Source organism: Microtus pennsylvanicus, chromosome 3 (assembly GCF_037038515.1).
Source record: "Microtus pennsylvanicus isolate mMicPen1 chromosome 3, mMicPen1.hap1, whole genome shotgun sequence".
Taxonomy (NCBI): Eukaryota; Metazoa; Chordata; class Mammalia; order Rodentia; family Cricetidae; genus Microtus; species Microtus pennsylvanicus.
Window position 1 is genome coordinate 91,078,932 of NC_134581.1, and position 16,679 is coordinate 91,095,610.

General features: G+C 44.8%; 1 protein-coding gene across 6 annotated transcripts in view; it reads left to right on the forward strand.

The window, feature by feature from the left end:
* Ntm (neurotrimin) overlaps positions 1–16,679 on the forward strand; it is a 978,968-nt gene that overhangs the window by 787,330 nt on the left and 174,959 nt on the right. For all 6 annotated transcript variants that reach the window (XM_075966465.1, XM_075966466.1, XM_075966461.1 and 3 more), the window contains one exon: positions 7,478–7,710. In XM_075966465.1, the coding sequence (XP_075822580.1) occupies positions 7,478–7,710 (233 nt within the window). The remainder of the gene's footprint in view (positions 1–7,477; positions 7,711–16,679) is intronic.

The window sequence follows — 16,679 nt, forward strand, 5'->3', positions numbered from 1 at the left end:
CAGTTTTATTTCTGAGACTCGTGTCCCGGGCTTGCCTCATCGTTTTGTGCTTCTCCTCTCTATAAAAACACAATGACCTAATAAAGCTACTGGTCATTACTGTTCGCCGAAGATGTCAGGGGACTTTAAATCTTCTTTGGGGCAGTAAATGTAGCTGCTGACAATTGCAGGTTTGGAAGCATTCTCTACCTCCCTCTGTGTGCTAGAGGATCATGGTTGAGCCTGTTCTCCTATGGCTCTATCCTTTTCTTGCCAACTGCATGTGAGGCTTCACATCATCATAGATGATGCTCTGGCAGTTCTTACATGGCTCATACTCAAAGAATAGGCCCTTAGAATGGATATATATGTTTCCTACAAGAAGAATGTTCTGATTTATCCCATGCTTTTTCAGACCCAGGCCAGCTGGCCTTGGTGAGTTCCCGATAGAACATCCCCATTGTCTCAGTGTGTGGGTGCACCCCTTGCGGTCCTGAGTTCCTTGCTCGTGCTCCGTCTCCTTCTGCTCCTGATTTGGACCTTGAGATTTCTGTCCCATGCTCCTCTGTCTCTGTCTCCTTTCATTGCCTGATGAAGGTTAATATTCATGAGGATGCCTATGTGTTTGTCTTTGGGTTCACCTTCTTATTTAGCTTCTCTAGGATCGTGAATTATAGGCTCAATGTCCTTTATTTATGGCTAGAAACCAAATATGAGTGAGTACATCCCATGTTCCTCTTTTTGGGTCTGGCTTACCTCACTCAGGATAGTGTTTTCTAAACATAGAGGACAATGAGGAATACTGAGAACTCAAGAACAATCGCAGTGGGTTTTTGATCCTACTGCATGTACTGGCTTTGGGGGAGCCTAGGCAGTTTGGATGCTCACCTTAGGAGACCTGGATAGAGGTGGGCGGTCCTTGGGCTTCCCACAGGCCAGGGAACCCTGATTGTTCTTCGAGCAGATGAGGGAGGGTGACTTGATCGGGGGAGGGGGAGGGAAATGGGAGGCGGTTGCGGGGAGGAGGCAGAAATCCTTAATAAATAAATAAATTTATAAAAACAAACAAAAAAAGATGATATGTGATGATTGCTTGCTTACCTCCCCCCCCCCAAAAAAAGAAGAAGAAGAAGAATGTTCGTAAGGCAGACACATGCACTTAAAGGGAGCACTGGCTTAGAAAAAAATAAAGGCAACCAAATGTCTTTCTGGGCCTTCTTTCTTTGTCGGAATTCTTCCAGCATGTTGCCAAGGTCAGCCTATGGGATTTCAAGGAGGGTCTCATGAGAAGAGGAGCTGCTGGGACGATAGTGAAAAGTTTTACATACACCCAAATGCCAACGGCTGGGATGTGTTTGGAGCAGACGGTAGAGTCCTGAGGCTCGCTGTCAGAGGATGACAGAGATGAGTGGAGGAGCGGGCTGTGGAGCACTGCCCAGAAGCCTTGGGTATGAGCAACCAAAGGCCTTTGTTTCTGTTCTTGGTATAAGAGCCACTTTGGGCATTGTGGTAAATGTGTCCTTGTGACAAAATACTCATGGAAAGAACTCAAGGAAGAAAGAACTTACTTTGGGTCTCAGTTTTGGAGGTTTTTGCCCATGGTTGGCAGATGCATTGTTTCTAGACTGTGAAGGTAGACCATCGTGGTTGAAAGGTACAGAAACCTGAGTTGCTTACTTCATGATAGCCAAGAAACCAGAACAGACAGAGCCCCCATCTTTCAGTCATCACTTGTGGCTGGATCGACCAGCATAGACTGGCTGTACCATACAACCTTTGGGAGTCTGTTTCCTACCCAAATGAAAAGAGGAGAGAGGATATTGAAGTAGAAGGCTGGTGTTTCTCTAGATCCCGGGAGATGAGATGGTGTGGGAATCTGAGTGAGTCTTTGAGTACCATAGAATCTTTCTCTGATCTTGGCCACTGAAACTGCTGCCCATAACCATTGGCTTTGGGTCTCTTATGAATTCAAAGACTGAAGCTCATGGGAGAAAGGCGAGTTTGGTTTCTTAATAGGTTGGTGCTTGAGAGAGAGAGAGAGAGAGAGAGAGAGAGAGAGAGAGAGAGAGAGAGAAAGAGAGAGAGAGAGAAAGAGAGAGAGAGAGAGAGAGAGAGAGAGAGAGAGAGAGAGAATATAAATGATTACAGAGCTCTAAATAGAAAGGGAAGTGGTTCCAGGAAAGAGGTCCAGCTCTCTGCGGGCTTCTTGAAAGGACTACGGCAGAAATTGGAGATGTGGTAGATACAGGAAGAGACATGACTTGGTCAGTCCAGATGTTCCAACCTGGTGTCCAGGTGCTTCCTTTCTATTTCCATCATGTAGTCTGGTATAGCTCTTTAGGCAGATGTGCTCAACAAGAAGGTAACAAAGAAACAGGAAACAGAACCCTCTCCTGACACTGCTGCCTCCAGAGGGCATCCAAGCCGTTGCCTTGGGGGCCTGCCCTACCCCTACTGGAGCAGCTCCTAGCTCTTGTTCTCATCACGAGACATTTCTGATCGGCTGAACACCCATCCCACCCTTTCCACCTACTGCCTCTCCGCTTCCTCTGCTCCGCTGACCTCTAACTGTTTCCTGCTTTCTGATGAGAGTCCAGCTGCAGCTTCCCCTGTATGGTTAGTCACGGAGGGGTGAGTTTAAAATCGTATCCACGTTACTCATATCTTTAATGTCTTTCTAAAGAAGGTGAAATACCATAGTGTACTTCCGAAAGAACTATGTAGAACCCTTTGGAGGTGTGGCATGTCTGCAGAGAGGGAGGGGCTCTTGGCCAAACTTACCACCCTAAGGTCTGCTTCTCCCCACCAACCGGGCACTCACTCTGACTGAGGAGCAATTATCTATTTCACTTTTTTTCCCTTTGAAGAATTGCCTCCTCTGCATTGTTATGGAGACTGGATAAATGAGACAGAGAGATGAGGGCAGGTATGAGCAGGTGACAGGAGTTGGCTGCCGAGTTACCTTTGTGATCCATCTCTGCAGACGCCCGTGTTAATTCCACAGGGACTCAGCAAGACTGATACACAGCGGTGACAGTTTGGACATCTCAACATGACCTTGGATGTGCCCAAAACCGCAGCTGAAACTATGCCAATTTCTCAGTGTAGTATATCACAGGGGCTATGTAACTGTGCTGGAAACTGGCTGCATCCGGAATGGTAGCTTGTTTGCAGAGGAACCTCTCTGGCCCTGTGAGGCAATGTGGTGTGAAGAGAACACTTCTTCTTCAGCCCGTATTCAATAATTAGACCTTCACAGGTAGCCCAGGATGTCCCTCTGGTACTACCTCTGCAGGCTAAGTCCCTGTGGTACTCCTCACAAGGCTGTGAGAAGCCTGAGCAGTGTGTGTCAACAACTGTGCCCGTGGCTCAGGGTCTGCTGGTCAGCATTTCCTACACCGTGGGCATTTAACTCCTATCTGCTTTAATTTCAGTTGCTGGGAGAAAAAGTCACTAAGAATCTGCTTCTGGCTTTCCAGAACACGTTGGTTACAAGAAAGTTTTCTCCCACAAAGTAATGGAAAATTGTTTCTGACAAGTCATTTCCTAGCTTCCATCCACTCTCTTGTTCTCATTTCACCAGAAACCAGATCTCTGAATTAGTGGTTCTCACAGTGTGGTCTCCAGACTATCACCCTCCACAGTAGGTACCATTGGGGTTACGACAAAATGCAGTGTTTTAGTCCCCAGGCCAGAACCACCCAGCTCACTGTTGAGAGATCTCAGCCAGGATATTCAGATGCAAACTGAGTCTGAGAACCGGAGATGTAGATGTTTGTTTGAGGTCTTGTAAGGACATAACAGAACATCAAAGGTGAAAAGTAGAACAAATGTAACCATCACTGTGATTTCCTTATATAGATGTTTCTTGGGCTCAGCTCGTTTGATCTGTTGGTTAGCAACAGCAAATGAATGCAGCCCAGTGTTTGAGAGGCTAAGAGTTCATGGAGTAGGCTTGTGTAATACTTAGCAAGTAGAGATATGAGTTCAGCAGGCATTGGCCGTGGGGGTATGAGTTTCTCGTAATCTGCATGAACCCAAGAAAAGTTCAGAACAGGGTCTGCCCTTGATGTCATTGCTGTGAAAGTTATTTCTAGTGAAGCTGTGGAATGGGTTGAACTTCTGGGGTTTCAAACTTTCAGAGCTTGGTTTCTATCAATGCAACCCAAGATGAACACCATTGTTCTGTGAGATTTGAAAGGAAGGGCACATCAAGAGTTTCCTTGGTCCAGGATCTCTCATGCTGTCTTGAATACCCTCAGTGTGTTCTAGGTGTTTTCCTTGAAGCCAAAAAGGAGACGTGGAATACAACCTAGACCAGGCTAAGCGTGACCGGCAACCAAGTTACCTTGAGATCTTATTAAAATACAGTTTCTGATTCCCGGTCTCTGATGTCAGGCTTTGGGCTTTACACTTCTAACAAGCTCCCAAGTGGTGGTGATGCTGCTTGTGGTGAAGAAGCGGCTTACTTGTCAGCCACAGGGTAGCAGTGAGGTGTAGTCCCACAGCTTCCCAAACACTGATGTGTACATAGTTCACCACTGTATAAAAGCACCTCAAAGAATGGCTCAGGGTTCTAGGTGAATGCCTTCACCTTGGAGCCCGGCCAGGAAGCAGATCCTGAAACCAGGCGTAATGAAACAGGCCTGTAATCCTAGCACTCTGGAGGCTGCAGCAGAAGGACAGAGTGTAAGATTAGTAGCCTCGGTTACATGTAGAGATAAGAGAGACAGAGGGAGAGAGAGAGAGAGAGAGAGAGAGAGAGAGAGAGAGAGAGAGAGAGAGAGAGAGTCAGTCTCAGGCCCTGCCTCTAGTGTACTAGATCAGAAGCTATTTTTTCAGCAACCTCCCCTCACAGTGTACAAGTTTGAGGAGCAGTAGCGCTGACTTCAGGACTATTGATTTGCAAAGCCACATTTGGTTTTGCGTTCCACTTTCACCATCTGGAACTTTTTACTTACAGAGGCCTTGGTGTTTTCGTTTGGCCTTAGGCTCTATAAATTATATAGGTGATCCTGGATACACTGTTCACTATCAGGAACTATCATCACGCTCCAGTCTGTATTTGATTCAGCTGAGCTCTCGTAAACTTGATATTTCTGGTTTTCAAAGACAGAGTCAGGAATATAAGGGGTGGTGGAGTTTACAGATCTTTCGTGTGACTCTGATGTAAGTGGCGCATGCCCACGTTGTGAACTAGTACCCTGGCATCTCCCTACTTGGGGCTTCTATCACTTTCATGCCACATGCCAGCATCATACCCTCCATTCCCCAGCATTGCCAGAAAATCCCCTAAGTGCCGCAAACGTGATGAACCCTGGAGCAAAAGTACTTCTAATTGAGCAGATTTCCCCATAGGAGCTCTCAGCAAAATGTCCACCTGTGTCTGAACCACCTACAGTGTTGTCAGGAAGCAGGCAGGAGTGGAAGGGCTCACTGGCAGTACTTGGCTCTATTATTATTATTATTATTATTATTATTATTAATGGTGACACACTACTTTGAGGATTCAAGAGAAGCAAAGACACTTTGGTTTGTCTTTTTGACACTGCAAAATACCTGAGCGAAAACACTTGTAAGGCCACTGTCGCTCGTGGTTTCACAGGTGTGAGTCCATCATATTCAGTGAGGTAGGAAGCCGGAGCAGAGCAGTTCACATCGTGGCAGCAAGAATCAGAGAAAGAAGATGTTCCTGTGTCACCCCCTTGAGATGATGAACCCCAAATTCTTGGGGATCTTTCTTCCTTCCCCCTCACCCTCTCAAAGATAAGCCCATGTATATAGTTTACTAGTTTCCAAGATTCTCTAAAGCCAGTGAAGTTGGCAATCAGAATAAACCATGAAACCTTTCCACTGAAAAGGTCACCTTTGCACATTGTAAAGCAGGCACAGTGGTAGAAATGAGACATTAAAGGGGGCCTGTCTTCAGTGCTTTCTTTTTCATTGCATAAGACTCAGGCAAGCTGGGAACTCTGAAGTCCTGGTCTTCAGCACAGGAAATGGATTTGTGCGTTTTCCTCAACAATTTGTTGCAGGAACCCAGTGAGACAGTGTGAGTGTGGACGTGCTTTATACACAAGAGAGTGCAGCAATTTGAGACACCCTTGTACCATCCATGCAGCACAGCTCTTCCCGGCATCGCAGTAAGGAGCATTGTGGCTGTGAATTTAGCCGTAGGCCATAGGACATATTTGGTATAACAGGAGAGGAAAATGAATACAGACAGATATGATGAGAACTTGGCGAGAGTTACTGGGTGGTTTCAAAGTGCAGAAAAGAAAAGAAAGCTTCCACAAGTTGAGGACTCCAGATGCAAAAATAAAAAGAAAGGGAATCTATTTTTATATGTGCAAACACTTTTGAGATTTTAGAAAATGTCTTTAGTCTAGCAATAATTGAACATTTCTGCCCTGGGTATAATGAAGATAAATAGCAGTAGTGGTGGTCCGTATTTAGTTTTGACTTCAGAAGCCTTCTGTTAGAATTTGCTATATTGAGACGAGTGGAAGGATGGTTTGTAGTTAAAGCTCGGTTTCTGAGCCAGCACATATTAACCGTGAATTGGAAAAGCATTTAGCATCCTTGTGCCTGGATTATTTTTCCAATAAAAGTACACTTTACAGGGCTGTTGCAACCACTGAACAGCTTAGCACACCCCAGACTCCCAGACCGTGGCAATGGGGATCATTATTGTCCACATCACGAGCATCCTAGAGCTGAGCTAGGAGGGTCAGATGTGTGTAATGGTGTATTATTTGTATTTTGATAAATAAATCTTGCCTGAAGACTGGAGGCAAACCTAACACCAGTAGAGGCCAGGTAATGGTGACACACACCTTTAATCCCAGGATTTGGGAGATAGAGGCAGATGGAGCTCTGTGAGTTCAAGGCTGTCCTGGGCTACACAACGTCAATGCAGAAACAAATCCAGGTGGTGGTAGTTCACACCTTTAATCCCAATCCTAGGGAGTCACACACCTTTAATACCAGCATAGAGGGAATATAAAATGAGAGGAGAGAGAGGATTAGTCTGCTTAGTTTTGCAATTGTCCAGCCTTGGTAGAGGTAAAACTTCTCTAGTGCTTTGGCTGTCTTGTTTTTCTGGTTTTTGGGTTGATCCCCATCATCTGTCTCTGGGTTTTTATTATTTGTGTATAGTAGTGTTTTAACATGCTAGATATTTCAAGTATGCAAGATGCCTTGTGTTTGCACTTAGAGGTCATTAAAACGATCATTTCTTCCTGTGGCATTAGTGACACTAAACTCCTCAGGATCTAGAAAGCTTAAACAGCAGATGTTTTAAAGCCAGAACCCTACAAATGCCCTACTGATGAGTTCGTGAATGTTCTACCCATTGCCAAGCAAACACAGGAAATGCATGTCTGTCCACTGGGTACAAAGGGGGAAGATGAGGCAAGATGAGACCTGTTAGCTTGGCTCTAATGGCCTCTGCTTTCTCTCCGGTCCTTTCACTTACCTGTCTGGTTTTATCTTGCAGGTGTACAATTGACAACCGAGTCACCCGGGTGGCCTGGCTAAACCGCAGTACCATCCTCTATGCCGGGAATGACAAGTGGTGCCTAGATCCTCGTGTGGTCCTCCTGAGTAACACCCAGACGCAGTACAGCATTGAGATCCAGAATGTGGATGTGTATGATGAGGGTCCTTATACTTGTTCGGTGCAGACAGACAACCACCCGAAGACCTCCAGGGTCCACCTCATTGTACAAGGTGTGTGGGACTTGACTGGGAGGCCTGAAGGGGTAACTGGGAATGTCAGTGTTCATTGTTTGTTCTGTGACCCCAAACCAAGATGATCCTTACTGTTCTGCCCAGTGAGGACACCTTTCATGTGGTCATCTTGCAGCTAGACATTGAACTTTGCAATAATTTACTTGTTGAATTGAACTAGTGTTTCTTGTATTCCAATAATATTTTTTTTGTACAAAATTATCTTCTAATTATTGCTTTCCTTGCCTTTTCCTCCTCTTCACATTTTTAAAATGTTGCACCCAACTACAAGTTTGCTTTATTTTAAGACCAGAATTTTAATGCTCTTCTGTTGCGGTACATATGCCATGCCCTAGACCAACCTTCAGCGACAGCAGAGCCAAGAAGCAGTGATCTTACCTCAACCCAGGAACTTACCTCAATCACCCCCACAACGTGCACGTGCGTGGCACACGCACTCGTGCGCGCGCACATGCGCGCGCGCGCACACACACACACACACACATTCTGGTGTAGTCTACTTGTTCTTTTTTATCCGATCCAGGACTTTATCTCCCATTCCTCTCCTATAAGACTGGATTCAGGGTCCCTGCTTGGCTGGTCTTCTGTTCTCCTCTTGTTTGTATTTTGTAGGCTTGTGATTTGCTTGGGGCTTTGGTGGTGTTTGGGTGGGTTTTGTAGTATTTCTCTGGGTTCTACTCTCTCTGTTTTCTCACATCATGGGGCTGGCATTCACTCTTCAGAAGTGGTCCTTGGGCATCAAACTACACTTAACAAACAGATGCACTTCTGGTTATTGAGCAGCAGTTTTGAGCCACATTGTGTGCTTTCTGATGGAGAGGCCTAAAACAAGTATTACTGCACCCCAGGGGCCTCGTCTTATGAAACCGGGTAAATGTGAGCAGTGGGGTTAGGATTACATTTTACACACAGATAAACTAAAGTACTTATGAGAAGGTCTGGCCCGAGGAGGAATATTTACCTGTTAGTCACTGTGCTATTGAATGTTCCCTTTGTTTTTCTTTAAACCATATTGATATTTTTAAGCTTGTAGTCATGTTGTACAGGAGGTTAAATACTTGTCTCGTTCCCTCAGAACTGAAGATCTATCTAGTGGAGTGAAATCCTAGATTGGAGTCCCCCCACCTCACCCCCAGATCCCTGGCTCTCTTCATCCAGTGAGATGGCAGGTGTCAGGCAGGGCAGGGAAGTCCCCTTTGTAGCCTGCCTTCCTGACAGGATGCTTGAGAGTGGGGTGAAAAGCTGGGCTGACTGGTGAGAGAGAAAGAGTGAAGAGGGATTGAAAAGGGCAGATTGTAAGAGTGAGGGGAAGTCTCCGTGAGAAGACGAAGAAAGCAGACTGGGATCATGAGTCAGAACTGGGAGAGCAGCCATGAGAGGGGAACAGATTAGGATAAGGGGACACTGGGTACAGTTGTACAGTTTAGTCAGAGGTAAGGGCAGCAGTACACTGGAAGCTATCAGACTGTGACAGAGTGTGGTCACTTCAGGGTTTTATAACTTTTGCTTATCGTTTTTATTTTTAACCAAAAAAAAAATGATGTTTTCTTTCTTTCTTTTAAAAAAATGAGTATTTTTTTTTCCAAACAGGTTTTTGGAAATAGCGTTTTTAAATAGAATTGCATAGCTGGTGTTTGTGTGTATTATAAATAGCAGACTAGGTACCGCTGTGTGAGATTTTTGTCTGAGTTTGTATATATTTCCAACATATAATAGATTTTCCTAGTAGACAGATAGACAAAATAAAAGTTAAGAGTCACCATTCTGTGGAGAGGTTTGTTGAACACTCCAGGGAAGCCACCTGAGATCTCTACCAGGCAGCAAGTACCTCCGAAGCCTGGCTTCAGGCAGAATAACTTGCAATGACCAAGAAAGGGTCGAAACTTTGAGCAGAGAAAGCATTACCATCATGGAATGAGAAAGGGGATGAAATGGAAAATCTAACACTTTTAGAAAACAAGACACCAGGTTTTAATCAGTGTTTGTTTGTCTGTTTGTTTTCCTCCACATCTCCTTGCACACACCCATACGTGCCTGCTCTAAATAATGAACTGGTTTATACACATTGGGCATTTAATGTATGATTACTGAAGTAAATGTCTGGAATTATAGTACAAAGATCTTACATGGACTCTAAGAAGGAAGGCAGAATATTTGGGAGGTGAGACAACAGGAGGATGGGCATGGATACAGTCCACCTCCATCCTCACTCACGTCCAAGCTAATGGAAAATGTTTAATCCATAGCCAGGTGTTTACATCTGTGATTTGGCTAGGTGCCCTCTTCCCATGACACACCATCTCGAGTATTGGAATCTCATCTTGGGCTAATTTTCGAATGCTGATGGGTGTATTGATCTGGAAACAAGCTGGGTTAAAAAAGGCATTGGTCTTGTACACAGACTCAGCCCAAGCTAATCCGCTGTCAATATGCCCGGACTGAGCATTATTGACACGTTAATAAATAGAGGACCACAGTTTTCCCAGAGTCAACCTGTCCCGTTCTTCAAAGCAATCAGACAAGCTAAATAGAGCCAGACTCCATATTGGAAAGAGGATATACTACCTTGCAGGATTAAAAAAAGAAATATATTTATCTTGGGATCATTTATTATACTGAACAGAGACCCTAATTCCCTTAGCAGAAGCTGACTGTTTGAATTTAAGTTGCTTTTCCACCAAACACCGCTGGAATGCAAGTCAGGCACATGGAGTTCTCCAAATAGTATTGTGATGAATTAAAAAGAGAAATACAAACATCGGGAAGAGCAAAGAAGAGACCTAGTCTTGTGCCCATGTGGACTTAGAGCTGTAGAGCCAGCATGATACGTGCACGTGCACACGGAGCAATGGCGGAGAAATGACACGGCCACCACCTCTCACAATCTGTCTGAAGTCCGAGATTACTTGTAGCATCCTGACCGTCAAATACCCCACACAGTCCATTAGTTCTTTATATTAGGTCTTTCTTTACAGTTGCGATTCCAAATGATTGGCTCTTAAGCATAGTCATGGCACCCCAACCTCATTTGCCCCAGAAGCAGACATGAACTCGTTCATTCCTTCCTGCAATAATCAGTCTCTGAGAAACATTTCCAGCAGTAAGTTCTCTGGCTTGGGACTTAGTACCTAAGGATGAATACAATGTTACCCTGGAAGACACTTCTGTGTGGAGAGATAGAATGGTGTCACTTTTCTAAATCATTCCCAAGAATCTGTGTGAGTTTGAACGCTGTTGCCTGAATCTTACTCTGTGAGTCGACTGTTTTATTTAATTTGTCTTATAGATTCTCCTAAAATCTTTTCTTCTCCTCATGATGCTAAAAAAACATGGTTTCTAGAACAGGTCTGGTCAGGTTACTCAAATGTGGAGTGGATTCAGTTTGGGCTGGGTTGGAGTTTATAGCCCTCCATGATAGACTCAGACTGAAGAGGACTATCAGTCTGCTCACAAGAGCCATTGTGAGTCTCGGTGAGATCCATTGGCCCATCAGTGAGAATCCAAGGAAGAAATAGAGGCACTGATCTCAGGCTCAGGGCCTGGGATGGACAGCCTGAGCAAGAGAAGAAAGGTGCTTAGAAATTGCTTGGAGTCAGGAACTTGAAGGGAGCAGCTGGTGCAGGGGAAGGATCCAGAAGGTGTAGACAGAGCCCAGACAATTATACAGGCCAAGTCTCTTTGGCAAGGCTGGAAAAAATTATCTCTAGGAGGACAGTTTGGAACTCGTGTTGAAGGCAGGTGGAAGAGAATGTACGGGGAAGGGGTGGACTGAACGACTGTGTTAACTAGCGACTCACTAGGGAGACAGTTTAAAATAGTAGAAATCAAGCAAGCCCTTCTTCAGTCATAGGAGCCGTGTTTTCTAACACAGTAGATAATGTGGACGCAGAGCACGGACCTGAGCTTCCATCACAGAGAACATTAGCGGACAGTGCTACCAGCGGTCACAGGTGTGGTGAGGGTGTTTCCCTGCCATAAGGGCCAGGTGTGGAGTGGAAACAGATTTTGGAGAGAAGATGGAAATAAGAAAAGATGGTATTCTTTTAAAAAACAGAAGTTGCTGGCGCAAGACTGGGGCTCTTTTCTTAGCGAGGACAGAGAAGAAAGCCTGAGTACAAACACAAATGAATGCAAGGAAGATGGCATCCAGTGAAAGACCCCTGGAGTGGGGAGACTCTCCCTCAAGTCTCGGGATAACACAAACCCCAGGAACTCACGAGAGACTGTCCTTGCTGCATGCAATCACACGAAGTTTATTGACAGGACAGGAACCAGTGCACTGGGGCTGAAACTCATTTCCCACGCAGGGGTAGCGTTCGACCCCAAGTAGCTGGGAGAAGGGGTATTTAAGGGAAGAAACCATAACCCAATAACCCGAAAGGGGTAGGGAGGGCATCATTGGAAAATTCTGAAAATGCTAGTGATAACCACAAGGGGGTAACTCCCTGTTTCTCAAGATTATAATCTAACTTCATGGTCAGCTAGTTCCTGGAACAGAGTCACTGAACCAGCTAACCTAGATTTTTGGTTCTTCCCTCCCTGCTAGATTTTTTTTTTTTGGCTCTACTCTTTCTGCTAGAGGGGTCTGAATTTATCCAGGTCTTTCACCAAATGTGGAGAATCATCAGTTTTGTTCAAGGATTTGTGTAACCAGTTAGGCAGTCAGAATCTAGTCTTTTTGGATGGAATGGGAGAGGGGCAGCTTCAGCATTGAATGACACTCTTGTAGAAGACCCAAATTTGGTTCTAAGAGCCTGTATTAGATGGCTCACAATCACCTGTAACACCAGTTCCAGAGAATCCAATGCCTTCCCTCCTTTGGCTTCTGCAGACAAACAAATGCACAATACAAATAATTAAAAAGAAAACAAATATGGTAAAAGCCATGTCTATCCTCTAGACCTTCAGATTTCATCTTCCTGGGTATAATTAATAAGCGTCTGTTTCTGAAATCTAGCTGCATGGTTCAGCTCTCGATTTTGCTGCTAGACAAGCTTCATGTGTATTCGAAATAGCGGTGCTGTTGTCTCTGTTGGCCCCGTGGAGGAAGTGAGACCTTGGAAAACAGAGAACAAAATACTGCCCCTAAATCATTTGTCAAGTTGCAGGCAGCTCAGAAGACATTTAAGAAGCACTTTGTTCCCAAATCCTGTTAGTGTTTATACAATCCAAAGCCCTACAGCAGTGACTACAGAACAAGAAAGGCCTTCTTCACCCAAGCATGGAGAAGGACTTCTCAGCCTTGACCAAGTACCCTTGAGACTCTAATCTCACCTAGAAAAACATTTTCATAATAGAGAAGAGTAGAAGGCAGACTTTAGAAAAACAAAGATATTCCTTTCATAATAAGAAAAAAGCTTTTGTCCTCTTTATCAGTTCTCCAGGCCCTATCTAGGTCTCTCCATTGTCATTAGAGCATCTAATCACCCCCTCCCCTTTTGTTTGATGCAAATGAGTTTTTCTCTTTCTCTCTAGGCAGAGTTAATCTGAAAATCCCCTGCTATTGTCTCATAGTTAATTACCTGCCTTTGGAGTCAAGCAGCTCTGAAATTCTAGTGCGGGGGAGGGGGGGGGGGGGGGGACGGGGGACCACTGATGTCTGCTGTACAGTACAGGACCAAAGGAATAGAGCCAGGACACAGGACCCAGCCCCTGTGTTTATGGGGCTGAGAGACCTGCAGCCAGCTGGTGACACAAGCAATTCAATTGTGACCATACTAACCCTTCATTTATGTTTTATTGTCTCCAGATTCCTAATCCTCTCTTCTTGCCAGCCTGGTTCTGTATGAGTGTGTGTGTGTGTGTTTCAATCTTGAATAATTAATTGACCTTGTCAAGCAAAACTCATTACTGTGATTAAGAGAACAGGAACAGTAACTTTGAATTTCTAAATACCTGTGCACCAAAGGCTTTTACAGGTGGGCCCCAACAAAAGAAAATCTGAAGCCCAGACTATCAGAGGGAACGACGCTATCTGATACTTAAGTTTGAAAGCAAAGATTTCTGCCTCTCCACACACAGCAGGAAGTACCATCTCCCCCTCATACTGCCAGGCTCCTGGAGTAAGGAGAATCTCTTATGACCAGTTGTCTTCCTACTACAGCTGGCTGAGTCCATAGTGGAGGGCAACAGCTCCAACCAGTCACCGACAGCCAGGATTCCCTCACACAGCGGAACTTTATATTCTTGTCTAGGTTTCAATAGCCCCAAGTGACAGACGGTGGAGAACACTGGGACAGTCTCTTCTTCTGCTTTCTTCAAGAGATATATGAAAACGTACATTTTCTCTGATCGTAAGGCTCTGCACGTAAATGTGGTAGAACTTTGAGAAGCTATGGAAATTAAATTCTCCTATGAAATTGAAGTGTTCCTCAAAGCACTGTGAAAGTGGCAAGGAAGTAGGACATTCTCCCCACAATTGAACTGCAAAATGTAGGCAGCATGTCGAAGAAGCATCTCACTCTACCTGAGGAGGTTTTCAATTTCTGGAAGCCCTTAAGGACTGGAGGGGCATCCCTTGCCAGAAGGGCTAGGCCAATGCTCACATCTCAGGAAGTTCACCAAGAGCATACTTGTTCCATAAGTCAAGCAGGGTGAGTCACATTGGCTTCATTAAAGTCATTTCTGTTCCTTTGGATATGATTTCCAGGGTCGGGGAAGTGCAGGGGACATTCCTTATGTCTTCTATAACCAGTTTGGAAAACTTGGTATCACCTCTCTGGTAACAATAGCAGCCAGGGCTCCTCTGAAAAATCCTTTATTCTGCTCATGGCTCTAAGGAAAGAGGAATTCAGGTGACCATGAGTGCTTCTCAGAACTTCAGGGAGTCTGCAACCCTCCTCCAGGTGAGCAGTTAGGGCTCCCTGGTGAAATTCTACAGACAGCCAGGAACATCATTTCCCTGAGGTGGCTTTCCCTAGGGAACCTGAACTGCCTCCAAACTATCTCAGCTTCACCATGGGGTGGAGAAGTTGGCAGTTGGTATCTTTATTCCTTATGCAGCTTCCAAGTAGAAAGATTGTCGTTTGTTTTGGGGAAGAATAAATTCAGATCTTAATAGCAAAAGGGTCAAAATACATTTTCTGTGGCCTTCCACTTCCACATTGGAGGTACTGCTTTATTCAAACTAATTGTGAGACAGAGATTGTTTTTCTTTCTTCTATTTTTTAAGCCCCCTTTCTGCTCACGCCTTTCAGATATTCTTAATTAAAGATTGTGTGAGGTTTTTAGGAGGCTTCCTGGGAAAGCAGACATATCTAATTCTAGAATATGTCCTCACTTCCATATCCCTAAAGGCATGTGGAGTTGGAGGCTGTGGGCTGTGCACACCATGGATTGCAGAGTGATATCAAAGAAAACGTTATTGATCTCAGTGCCCTGAGTGACTCAGAGTGACTCTTGCCTGCTCAGGAAGACTGATGTGCAATGTGCCTTATGACTTACATCCAGGTCACTGCTCTCTTCCTGAGAAAACAAAAAATCTTCAGCTTCTTTGGGCCTGGGCAGACATCATTATAGATGACTCTCTGCCTATCTGTTGCTGAACTGAAGAGTATCAGCGAACAATGTTCAATTCCATTCAACAGCACTTTGAGACCAGGTGGTAGGAACATGAAAATCACACAGTCCCTAACACTGCAATAGAAGGTACCCCGTTAGTAACAAACCACTAACTTGTTAGAGCAGAGGTTGGGATGTTTGTGTGCATGTAGATCTGATGAATCACTGCAAGTGAGTAAATGCGATTCCCTGATAATTAGACAGTGTCACTCACAAAAGGCTGCAGTTCACAAAGGGTTTCTCAGCTGTGAGTGGGACTTGGTAGGGACTCTGGGGAAGACATGTTGTCCCAGGCAGGAACCGTAAGGGAAGAAAAGACGTGGTACTTCGGTGTCATAGAGCAGGGCCATAAAGTTGGCTGCCCTTCAGTTGTGAATGGGTGGCAATGAGCAATATTTCTCCCCAGACTTGATTTTTCTCTTGACATACAGGCAAGAGTGCCATTTTTATTCCTCAAGGCAAGGGACATTAAATGGATTTGACAGTGGACAATATCCACAAGGCTATCAGTGGAATAGAACATGACAAGCACCTTGGTTAATAAGCCTTGAGAAGAAGGGAGAAGTCTTGGAAGGAAAGAATGCATCCAACCCCTGCACTGGTTCTATGTCCCTTCGGTAGTGGCTCAGGCACAGACGAGACAGATTGCTAAGACCTGTCTACCACCAAGTCTGTTGCTGGCAGCACTCTTTGCTTACACCTTAGTCACAACAGTGATTAATGTGTCACAGTGTAGTCAAGGAGTAGCTCTTGATGCACTCAGAAGAGGAGTGCAGAACACTGGCCCCAACATGCCGTTGTGAAGGTGTACCTGAGTGGATGAGGTGACAGCTAAGGATAAACGGCAGCCAAAGCAAGGGTCACCAAGAGCTACCTTCTCCTCTTGCCTGAGATCTCATCTTGCAAATGAAGAGAAGGATTGCCACTCCACATGTCTCTGGACCAATTTAGACAAGGCTGCACTTGAATATACCGTAAAACTGACATTCCCAATGAACATCCATTGTGAACAGCAACATCTAACCTTGCTGGGAAGTCTAGCTGGCATCTGCTGAAGTTCAGCTCAGAAAGAGCTACAGTGCTGCTGGAGTTGCTGGGGCCCCACATTTTTCTTTTTATCTTCATTTCGTGTTATTTGAAAAGGAATTTATTGATTTAAAATTAGGACAATTTAATTTGGTGGCATGTTTTCTTTATGTCTCAATTATATATTCATGTCTTTGTGGTAAACTCAGCTGGTGGGGGATTAAGAATTCAAGCTAGAGGATTTTCACTTGGCGAGTGGAGCTTTCCACTGTGATTAATTGGGAGTCTGCACAATGAACCCGGCGATGGCTCCACTGTGGATTTAATAGCTTAGCAGAAAGAAGTAGATTTTAGGATTTAAG